We start from the raw sequence: 12,238 nt of genomic DNA on the forward strand, positions 1-12,238 counted from the left end.
TCCATTCACTCATTCTGTGTAAGATTCTTGTGCTTCCACAGGCAATACAAGTGTAAGCACACTTATGTTAAATCTCTACCTGACACACGGGGTATAGAAAAGGTTCTTAATAGCAAGCTCAGACATATAATGCAACAATTTCTTTTAAAATGCTTAGTACATAAAAATGCCAGCACTTAATAGAAAAAAAAACTACATTACATATAACAAATATATCATAAACATTAGGTCCTAAGAAAGGTGAAGGTGGACAAAGATGTTTAATACTAGTATATCATCTCTTCTCCTTGACTTAGGTTTTATAAGCCACAAAATTTTATAAGACAACACTTTATTTCATTGTATAATTAATAAATATGCTAATTGTCGCACCTGCACTACAATTTTTGTGCATATAATGACTAACCACTTTCTTTTTCACAGAAAACAAATAGAGAATTATTACTATTCCTCCTACATATGTTTAATGACTGTATTTATTACTCTAATACTGTTCATTTTCTGTATTGGTTCTATGATACTAGTTTAAATTCTGGTCCAGTCATCGGTTTGGAACTATTATGGTGTATCTTTAACAAATGTGGTATTTTTAAAATGAGTAATTACTGTAACACTGCTGTAAACATATGAGTTAAAACCTGCCAACCTGATATGATGTCTGAGATTGGCCAATATACAAAGCAAGAGCAGTTTTCTGTTTGTTAAACGGTAACATTTATTTTAATTACTGTATAATTGGTTGTTACTGATCATTGATAATTTAAAGTGATTATAATCCCTAAAGCAGTTCACATCCGAATAGCTGGTAATAGTTACCGAGCAGGATGTATTTCACGAACTTGGCGTTCATCTCGTTTCTCTGCGCCGTGAGGAGCGGTACTCAACAAAAGAAAGAATTCCAGGTTTACAAGTGACGAAATTGCTACATATATGACAGAAGGTATGATTCCATTATACTGCTTTTGGCAATTCTAATACGTTTTTTACATGTATACTGATTTGTACACATTGCAGCAAATGTACTAGCAGAAACCCATACAGGTAAGTGCGACTTGTGGTATTATATTGTCGTACGGGAATTTCTTGAACGAAAAATAATAAACAAAAATGGGGATATGATTTGTTACTAGATGACTTGCTTGTATGAAGCATTTTAGCCCTTATACACTTAGTTACCCGGAGGTACTATGACTAATTCTGTGACCTCTGATTACTATATATCGCGAAATGATACCCCACTGAAACGTGCATATGTTATTTTGAATCGCATTTTGTAAAAGACTCTAGCATAAAACGCGCCTTTAATCAGAATGAATTCAAACTATAATCGTTATATCACGTGCAATCCTACAAGGTCACAGGGATAAAATAATCTAATGACACCCGCCAATCCTCCCCTCTCCCACGGACAATCAGCTTCCCGGTTGCGCAAGGGTCACGGGGTGGCAAGAGTACTGGTGACAATGCGCATTGTAAAGCATCAGGACGCACCTCACAGCTTGTATCATACCGCGCAGCACGGCAGTTTCAAAGGTATGACTTGTGGCTGGCCCTCCTTTTCAGTACTAGAATTAAGACCGCTTTGTTATCGTCGTCACACGTAACATTACTGAGAAAAGTCCTCGCGACCGACAGCACTTAAAGTAAACACATATCTCAAGGCCGGCTGCCAGCATTGGGCCGTACAAGGGCAAAAGATGAGATAGCAAGTCAAGCGGAGATTTCTACAGTCATCGTCCGCTGACCGGCGCATGCAAACTGCTAACGCCTTCACTGTGATAGGTTTTTTAAAGATGAGTTCGGTACGGCAGAGGAAGGTAAAATGTCTCTATTTATTATGAACCAGCTCCTTAAAGTACTAACTTGAGTTGCGTGCCGTTTGACACGACAGGAAATGTATTCATAGAAATAATGAGAGGGGGCAGAAAATACGTCAGAAGGAAAGAAATTAATTGTTCACATGCGTGTGTGCCGTTTTCTTTAAACGTTTTGTTGAATGTGGCGGCATGATATATATCTCAGTATTCGTATAAGTAGCTGAAAACCCATTAATGATATACCTCCCAGTGAGTTCTGTGCACATTTTTGAATGTTTACGGGATCGTTGCTTATTTGTTTAATATTTAGTAATTTACTGTATATTTGAGCTTATCAGAAAAGTAAGATCTTAGACAACGTAAGAATGTATTCATTTGACGTCAGAATAACAGAAATGCCACATAGCAGAAAAAGAAAAGTAATTATGCGTAACTCCTTACCTACCGTGGCCGTATAGTTTTAAAGTGTTGCTTGATTGATTTGGATCTCTCTAAATATTACCGCTAGTATACTGATGCATAGTCGTATTTCTGTAGCTTATAGAAGAAACCGGCGCAGCATGGGATGCCCATTCCTCATCACCAAAACAACCAAGCAGTCGACAGCGAAAAGCAAATTGGCCAAAGAGGTTTTTCATTTTCGTTGCGTGTGTAGCTGTTGTAACACTGATTTTGGGTATGTATCTAGATGCATAAAGTTGGAAATTCCGTCAGTTCGTGGACCATTGAATTATGTGTTGTGTTTGGTTATATTAGGAAGCTACACCAATGTATTGCCGTGGAACATACCGGGGCATGCTACGAATGTGTTGGACAATATCGCTTATTCTCTGGGTATCCAGAAACATGTGTATGCTGTGATTATTGATGCTGGAAGTACAGGATCACGTGTATTGGCGTTTGCTTTCCACGAGTCTGTGATAGGTGAGTAGATTATTGTTTGTTTGAGGACTATAGTTTTACATTTGATACCCACACTCGTGGAGCCTTGCTTTTGAAGAGAATTCCTGAGGTAATTGCAATGTGATACTGATTCAAACCGCTGTCAAAGCCAAATTCTGATCCCCATCGAAATATTGGCTGTAGTGTAGCCAGAGGTCTAGATTAGGTTGCAAAGTGATTTTTTTGGAGTTAGCATGATGAATGAATATGATCATTGTGGCTGAACTCAGTTGACTGTGCAAGACACTTCTCTCTATAATCTACACCGAATCAGTGATCAAAATCTTCAGTTAATAATTTTGCGAGCAAATAATCTTGAATGGCTGTTTTGCACATTTTGAAAGCACAGATTCATAATCAAGGCTTCCTATTATGTTGTGTTTACATTGCATTGTCATGGCAACAGAAATGCTCATCGTGAATTTTCTTGATTTCTTTCGTGTATGATTTCCCAAAAAGCAACTTCCACATGTTCAGCACTCACAGTGTTTGCCTTACATCTTGCAGGAGCCATTTTAAAGACCTTGGAATTCTTTTTCATGTCCCGATACACTTACTCTGTAATCGGTTTTGCTGCTGTTAATAACAATCAGCTTCAACTGACTGACTTACAGTCTACAAGATAAAAATTATTTTCATGTAGACTTGGCCTCCTTGTCTAGGCTTAAGAATTGAATTACGTACTCTGGTGGAAAGATTTTATTATTTATTTATTTGTGCATGGAGTATTTAGTGCAATAACATTGGACATGGCAGACACATTATTATAGAAATAGTATATATAAACATTAACAAAGTAGCATAGGGTTATGTGAGGATAGGGCAGGAAGTTGGCCTTGGCCTAGTCAAAAGGATACATACCAGCATTCACCTTCATGACTTGGGGAAATCACAAAAGGAAATTAACCCCAGTCCTCGCGAATGCAGTGCATTAAGACTGATGTAGGTACCTCACTCAGTACATGATTGGAAGCGGAATTGCAAATACATAGTCTACATAGTGAGTACAACATGCACAAGAAGTAAATCAATGAATAAGAAAAACACTACTGAAAGGTTGAACATGCACAATAAGTAAGTCAATGGTGTAAGTACATCACAGAACTTTGCTATAAAAGACCCCTGAAAAAATAAAAACACATGAATACATTATACAACACAGCTGAAAATTATAATGCATGAACATGCTAGCACCCATAAAAATAAAGTTGAGTTTGAGAAGAGCCTAAAGGATTTATTGGTGACCAAATCTACTCCATTGATGAATTTCTTTTGACTCCAACCACTTTATGTATGTTGGCAGGGTGTTATAATGAATGACACCATAGTGGCTTGCATGACATTGAGTACAGGTTGTTCTAACTTGTTCAGTATGGAGAGATTCACAGTTGTGAGTATTGTAACTGTGGTAATCTGAGTTGGTTTGCCAGTCATGACTTCTAGCTTTCATCATCAACACACATTTGTATATGTACAAGGAGGATACAGTGAGCAAATACAACTTTTTAAATGGGGCTTGCTGTTAGGCCCGACAGAGCTGTGTTAATGTACTGTAATGTAAAAATTTCATTTCACTGACTATAAATTTTCTCCCAGAAAACTATTTCATAAGCTGAAAGTGACTGGAAGTAACCAAGATAAGCCATTTTAACATCATTTGAGGAGCAAATTCTCAAAACCAGCAGAACTGAGTCTCTGGAAGAGTTTACTTATGAGAGCTTTCGGGTCAATAGAGGCATCTAATCCCACCCGTCTGCTTTGACCTGTGATGTGTGTGTGTTGTGGTGTGTGACATTGTTATGGCATGATGTTCATGAGTTGGTTGTGTTTGTAGATGTCGTCTTGTTATGTTTCATGATGCCCTCTGGTGGTGTGTGTGCATGTACTGAGCACAATGTGTTCTATTGGGTTCATTTGAGCCTTGGTGTAGGATTTGTGAAGTCTTTGACAGTGTTTGTAATTTCAAATGTAAGGTTTGGGAGGTTTTTCAATGAGTTATCAGTTTTTTTCTGTTTTTATTTGTATAGGGGTACTTGATTTGTAGATTTTTTTAAAGTTGTGGTTTTCTTTTTCGTAGGTGTTGGTGTTTTGGTATTAATAGTTGTGGCTGACCCATATAGGCCACTGGAAATGACAGATTCCCATTTTCGTAGTTGTAGGTGTTGGTGTTTTGGTATCGCAATATGTGGTTGACCTGAATAGGTCAAGGCAAATGTCAGATTCCAATTTTAGAATTTTTAGTTGTAGGTATTGTGATTTGGTATCGTCACCTGTGGTTGACCGATATAGGTCAAGGGAAGTGTCAGATTCCTGCAGATTTTTGTTGGTGTAGTGGAATGCCCCCCCCCCCCCCCTATTATATTTAGCTTGTCCTCACCCTAAAACCCCCAATTTCCCATGGTTTTCCCATTAGTTTAATTGTATTTTTGAAGGAAGATGTTATTGTCTTATTTATATGTATTTTCGTGTTTGTTGCCGTGTGTGTGTGTGTGTGTGTGTGTGTGTGTGTGTGTGTGTGTGTGTGTAACTGTAGCGACAGCATAGGCACCACATTGGAGGCGCTTAGAATAGCCATTTACACCCTATTGATGACGTCATGGGTCAACGCAGATGGGTGGAATCGGACACTTCTGTTATCCTGAGCTTTCCAGTGTAAATCTTTGTCAACATACGTCCGTAAAAGTTTTGTGTATTGTATCATTTTTAACTCATTCCCGTTCAGTACCAGATGGAAATCTTGGTTTTTGTTAATCTTTCCAAATTTTCTATCTTTCATTTTCTTCATGTTGAGGTCAGCTTATTGGCAGTGAACCAGGAATGCAAGGACTTGAGGACGAGCAGTTGTTGTAGTGGGCAGAGATTCCTTATCATCATTGTCCATTACAGTAGTGTTATGTGCAAAAAACATGATCTTGGCTGCAGTGTCTGAAGTGCATGTGTCATTGATATAAACAAGCAACAGGAGGCGGCCTAGCGTAGCACCCTGGGAAACACCTATTTAGACTTGCTTTGGATATTAATTCTATTTTATGATTAGGATGAGCTGATGTGAGCTCCACAACCTGTGATCTGTTTTGCAAATATGATTGAACACCCTTGTTTTCTATTACTTGTATTCCCATTGCTTCCAACTTATTGAAAAGAATTTGATGATGAACTGTATCAAAAGTTTTAGAAATATCTAAATTAATTCCTATAACACTATTTTGTTATCCAAATTTCAAACTATTTTGTTGGTGTAATCATTAATCACTGTTTCTGTACTTCTCTCTTTTCTGAAGCCTTGCGATGATTAATCATTAGGCTGTGGTCATGTAAGTACTTGGCAGTATGTTGCTTCCTTAATGTCTAAACTATTTTTGAGAATGCCGAGAGGAGTGAAATTGGTTGGTGATTATCAACTTAATGCCTATTCCCACTCATGAATAAAGCCATTGCTTGTGATATCTTTAATCTTCAGGGGGGGGGGGGGGGTGTATGGACACTCCCCCAGGTTAATGACAAATTAACAGTGTGAGCTCAGGACTTTGTGATTTGAGAAGCGCTAGGCAACAATCGCTGTGGGTGTAAGAACCACCTACTTATCGAAGGCATGGGGTGAGGCTGAAAAAGAAGGGTAGCCCGTGATGTGTGAATTCCCAGACTTTATTCACTCAGTATTTGAGAATGAGAGCACTTAGCACATTGCAACAAACTTTACCTGTAATTTCAAACCTTTCTGAAATTTTTTCTCACTGACAACTCCTACAAAATAATGAAAGGAAAAAAGCTTATTGCTTCCTACTTTTCTGTTGTTCGTGCAGTAAAAGCACTGCTTGAGGCATGACGTTAAAACTTATCACTTCTTCGCCTCTCGTTATAATTTATTACTTCTTCGCCTCTTGCCGTAGTCGTGACACATTCTGCAGACAGTATGCACATACTGTAGTGAATGTAACTGCAAAATAATACCATTGTGTGATGATGTGTAGTTCAGGAGATATATCATAAACGAGGTGTGTGAATAACTGTTGCATTGTGCATGAAGTTTAAATTTATTACTTCTTTGCTACAAACTTTATTCACAATAAATTTCACAGACAGTGCCCACATTTCTCATGGAATGTACCTACATTATTATCTCGTTGTATGACATGCAGTTCAGGATATATGATGTCATAAACAGTGAGATGCTTCTAACTTCATATGCAACACATTTTGCAGACAGTATATACATATGCCGCTGAATGTACTACAGAATTATGCCACTGAGTGACACAGTTCAGGAGATACAATGTCATAAATGTAAGGCACAAGGCCAGAAGCTGTGTGGTATGGGCAACTCTGGATTTATTTGCTAGTGCACTATAAATAGGAACAGTTTTTACAAATGTAAAAAAAAAAAAAAAAAAAAAAAAAAAAAAAAAAAAAAAAAAAAAAAAACAGAGGAAGCAATAGCTTTTCTCAAAGTAGCAGCTTCCTTACTAAGTGACTCATTTAAATTTCAACATTGTAAGCGTGAGTAGCATTAAGAAGTGTGATAGTTAATTGTTAATGCAGTTCTTCTGATTTCCCTGTTTTGTGGTATTGTGTACCTCGACTCATTCCTCATCCCTGGATGTTCTTCTTAAAGGGATCAGTGGAACACAATGAATGAATCAACCACTCGTGTCCTGTATGAAAACTATTTATGTTGAACATTTTGGCAACTCAGTGAAGTTCCTTGTACATAGCAGAAAGTCATTGTGATAAATCTGTGACTTTGAAATGTACATTGGCACAATAATAAAAAATGCTACAAAGCCTGTAGACAAAGTATCTTAACTTTTCTTTTTATTTCACTATCTTTTTGCCAAGAATAGCAATTGTGGCTGCTGTAGAACGTGTGGGTCTCTTCATCTAGTTCGGCAGTTTAATAGCGTCTAAACATGGCAATTGATTAAATTTTTATCACCTTCTTCTTCTTCTTCTTCTTCTTCTTCTTCTTGTTTAGGACCATGGGTAGCCCCTTTGTGTATTACATTTCCCTCTTCTCCTCCCAGAACCTCTTTATTCTTTGTCTTCTCCTCTCCCCCTCTTCTTTCAAGATCTTCAATAGTCTCATGTTGTGTCTCTGCCACTAGTGACTATCCTTTTCCTGTATATTTCTCTATTGTTGATCTGTGGCATTTTCTGGGATATGTACTTTATTCTCCAATTTTCATATCCTTTCGCCTTGATCACCAGTTCTGCCCAATCCTTTGGGAGTTCAATAACCCACTTGGCTCCTGTCTTTCCTCTTGTGCTCCATACTGTTTCCCATACTCTTTTTGTCCTATTATCCGTATTTGTTATGATTACATATCCAGCAAACTTTGGCCCGATCAGTCAGATTTCTTCTGATGTTGACCTTGTGCTCCAGTACAGTTTTTCTTTAGATCCTCACATCCACCTCTCATCATCCCCTTTAGGAGCCTAATATTTTCCTCAGTGTTGTTCTTTCTTCTTTCTCTAGTCTTGCATCATTTCGTCCCAGTGCTGTCATTTCATACGCGTATAGTACAGGCATGTGTATTCAACTACAGAGAGATGTAAGCAGGCAGAATATAGCGCTGGGGTCGTCAGTGCCTGTAGAAGACAACAAGTATCTGGCACAATTTTTAGATCAGTTACTGCTGCTACAATGGCAGGTTATCAAAACCTAAGTGAGTTTGAATGTGGTGGTATAATTGGTGCACAAATGACGGGATACAGCATATCAGAGGTAGTGAGGAAGTGGGGATTTTCCCGTATGGCCATTTCATGAGTGTACTGTGAATATTGGGAATCCGGTAAAACATCAAATCTCGGATATCACTGCAGCTGGAAAAAGATTCTGCAGGAACAGGACCAATGATGACTGAAGAGAAATGTCCAAGATGACAGAAGTGCAACCCTTGCAGATTTCAGTGCTGGGCCTTCAACGAGTACCAATATGCGAATCATTCAACAGAACATCATGAATATGGCTCTTTGGAGCTGAAGGCCCACTCGTGTACCATTGATGACTGCATGACACAAAGCTTTACATCTCACCTGCGCCTGTTGTCAATACCGACATAGGACTGTTGTTGACTGAAAACATGTTGCCTGGTTGTTAGAGTCTCATTTCAAATTGTATTGAGCAGATGGTTGTACACGGGGTATGGAGACAACCTCATGAATCCATGCACCATGCATGTCAGCAAGGGACTGTTCAAGCTGGTGGAGGCTCTTTAATGGTGTGGGACGTGTGCAGTTGGAGTGATATGGGACCACTGACACATCTAGATATGACACTGACAGGGGACAAGTATGTAAGCATCCTCTCTGATCACTGGCATCCATTCATGTCCATTGGCAATTCCAGCAGGGAAATCAGACAGCCCACACATCCAGAATTGCTATGAATTTGCTCAAGTAATGCTCTTCCGAGTTTAAACGCTTCCACTGGCTACCAAACTTCCCAGACATGAACATCATTGAGCATATATGGGATGCCGTGCAACATGCTGTTTAGAAGAAATCTCCACCCTCTCATACTCTTATGGATTGATGGAAGTCCTGCAGGATTCATGTTGTCAATTCCCTCCAGCACTGCTTCAGTCCATGCCATGACATGTTCCCGCACTTCTACATGGTTGCGGGGGCCCTACACGATATTAAGCATGTGTATCAGTTTATTTGGCTCTTCAGTGTATATAGTCATTCAGAAGTTTGAGCTCATCTTCATCCACTCTGTGATTCCCTCACTGCTCCCATTTCTTTTTGTTGTATATTCTCCCAAGTATTTAAATGTGTCCACACTTTGCATGGTGCTTCTGATGTTTTGCAGTCCCCGGTGGTGCTCAGTGCTCACGTTTTGTGGGGATCCTCAATCCCTATATCTTTCTAGCTGTCTTGCTTAGGTTATCAATTCGTGTTTTTGTGTATCTTTCTGTACTTTCACTGTCATGTGCAAAGGCTAGGCAATCCATTTGGATCCTGTGGCTTTTTGGCCTCCCTGTGCATCTTTGGTATTCCCATTTCTTGTTTATTGCTGTCCACTTTCTGATCACTTTGTCCTGTGAACCAAATTGGTGAAAATCCATATCCCTGTTTGATGCTGGCTTGATCTCAACTCTTCCGATAGTACTCCACTGTATCTCATCACCACTCTTGCCTTTGTCAGAAATTCTGGTTTTAGTTCCCCTGTATAGTGTTGTCTAGTCCTTTTTCTTCATGATCCTTTCAAGAATCTATCAATGGAGTCATATGCCTTTTTGAAGGCCCTAGATATTTCCCTATCTTTTTGTTCTTTCAGGCTCTCTGCACTGTTGGTTATTTTTTAGGGAAATAGGTGGTGTGTGCATCGTTTTTCCTTTTTAAATCCAGCTTGATGGTCTCCAACTGTACTTTCTATCTGTTCAGCAGGATGGGTTTCAGTAGCACCATGTAACTGACGTCTGGTAGCAGTGTTCCTCTGCAGTTGTCTGCAACCCTCTTGTCCCCTTTCTTATGGGTTGGCACTGTGATCGCATCCTTTTGGTAACCTCTAGTCCTCTAAATGTGGCAGATAACCTTGGTTACATTGTCTACCAACTTGTTGGGTCCACACTTTATCATTTCAGCTGCTGTCCCATCTTCTTCAGTTGCTTGTTGTTGTCTAGATCACTTCTATCCAGAACAAACTCATTCCTGGTTGGAATGACGAACCTCCCCCCCCCTCTCTCCCTCTCTCCCTCTCCTGCAGGGAGAGATTACAGTCTGCAGCATTCATTATGTTCACTGTTTCTTCTAATTGTAGAGCATCAGCAAAATGAAATGTGTTGTATGGAGCTTAAGACTTGCTAATAAAAACTATACACATGTCTGAAGTTTGTTGGCACAGAACATTACTGTATGTGAAACATACATTAAAAAATACTTAATATTTACCCTAGTATGTCTCTTCTTTGTAGATAGGTAAGCATGCTAGGAATGAAGTTTGCTTGTGCATGGCAGCAGAATGGGGTCAAAGACACCTTGCTTGTTGCTAAACATTGCTAAGGGTTACTGTGGACAACAGTGCATAAAACTGCACCTACCCTACCATGATGTAGTCTGAAGGAAAGCATTAATCACCATCCAGCACTATTCATGGGAAAGCATCCAGAGGAAGACTAAACCTCATTGGCTGCCAGATGTTACTTGAAGTGGTTTGTAGAATTGTTTGAAATTTGTCCACCTTCCGGTGTGTCGTGCACTGTGGTGAACCTAAAGATAAAACTTGACTTGGTCGTGTCTTACCACAAGTAATTTAAATGTTCTATTGGTATTTGATAGCCTTTCCAACCAGGTTAGGTGGCATAGTCTACTATCCACACGCCACAAGAAGTCATGTCAGTAGGTGCCACAGCCTGAACGGCCTCTATTGCTAACAGTGAGATGACCAATGTTTGCCACTGTAATTTCACAAGTCGTATTGCACATGCTTGCATGGTCTTTTCCTCTTACTGTACCACTTGCCTCTCTGAATGCATACATTTTGTGACGTGACCATAGCATGCTCTTGGGGGGAAAAGAAAAAGAGAAACATGATAAATAAAATTTCAAAATGACATAAATGGTTCCACAGTTGCATCATAATGATGGGAAAAAATTACTATCTCAGTTGGCTCAAAATAAATTCCCACATTCCGTTGTCAGCACCTTAAAATCAAGACGTGGTAGTCTTATTTGAAGCCCGTTTTAATATCTTGTTAGCAGAGTAATTTACAGGCAGTATTCAGTTGGAACACACACATTTATTGCACACAGATTAACAAAATGGTCATAACACAACTTCTGTTAAAAGGGAGAACACAGGGATACGAAAGACTTACTAGCAAAGTGTTATGGATTCTAAATTCCCACACTCCCAATAAAATAAAATCTATGTTAACAGTGCAAAATCTTGTAATTGCATATGATGCTAATGGTGATGATGCTTTACTGTGTTACCAATGGCATCTCCATGGTTAAGACCCATTCTGATGTTCTTTCACTATGTCAGGTTATAACCAAATAGCCCGCAAGTGGGACTCGTCATTTCAGTTTTTACATGATGCGTGTTCTGAGTGCATCAGCTGCTTTGCAAGTAAATTGACGCTTTGTTTTGGCTTATTGTTACAATGTTAATTTTCCACATGATATCACAATCTTTGATTGAAGGAACTGTGTTTAAAGTGGCTAGTAAGAATCTGCTATGGAGTAATTTTAGTCTGGCTGTAGCCAGACTTTGCCAAAATGAATTAATTTGTGACCTGTAACCTAAGGAAGCCACTGTTAAAGGGATGAAAAAGATAAGAGTTTAATAACACAAGCAGGACAGGCAAGAAGTGGGAAAGAGAATAAAATCATTTCTCCTGCTGCTGCTATTATTATTATTGGCAGAGGTACCAAGGAAAATAGTTGTGGAGGGTGGGTTGTGGAGGAGTTGGTTGAAATAAGCTAACACTGTGTCACTGTTATGAAAGATTTCAGTTTCACGTTATGCTTTACTG

At 39.1% G+C, this 12,238-nt stretch overlaps 2 protein-coding genes across 5 annotated transcripts in view; one reads left to right on the plus strand and one right to left on the minus strand.

Annotated features, from left to right (window-relative positions):
• LOC126106571 (mitochondrial 2-oxodicarboxylate carrier) overlaps positions 1–1,629 on the minus strand; it is an 81,462-nt gene extending 79,833 nt beyond the window's left edge. For both annotated transcript variants that reach the window (XM_049912915.1, XM_049912914.1), the window contains exon 1: positions 1,492–1,629. The gene's annotated coding sequence lies outside the window, so the exon portion shown is untranslated. The remainder of the gene's footprint in view (positions 1–1,491) is intronic.
• Positions 1,630–1,685: 56 nt separating this feature from the next.
• The window catches only part of LOC126106570 (ectonucleoside triphosphate diphosphohydrolase 5), a 51,316-nt gene continuing 40,763 nt past the window's right edge, over positions 1,686–12,238 (plus strand). The window contains exons 1-3 of one of the 3 annotated variants that reach the window (XM_049912911.1): positions 1,686–1,817; positions 2,355–2,493; positions 2,574–2,741. In XM_049912911.1, the coding sequence (XP_049768868.1) occupies positions 1,752–1,817; positions 2,355–2,493; positions 2,574–2,741 (373 nt within the window). In that variant the 5' untranslated portion in view covers positions 1,686–1,751. The other 2 variants (XM_049912913.1, XM_049912912.1) reach the window with 2 other exon arrangements.

Source organism: Schistocerca cancellata, chromosome 10, assembly GCF_023864275.1.
Source record: "Schistocerca cancellata isolate TAMUIC-IGC-003103 chromosome 10, iqSchCanc2.1, whole genome shotgun sequence".
Taxonomy (NCBI): Eukaryota; Metazoa; Arthropoda; class Insecta; order Orthoptera; family Acrididae; genus Schistocerca; species Schistocerca cancellata.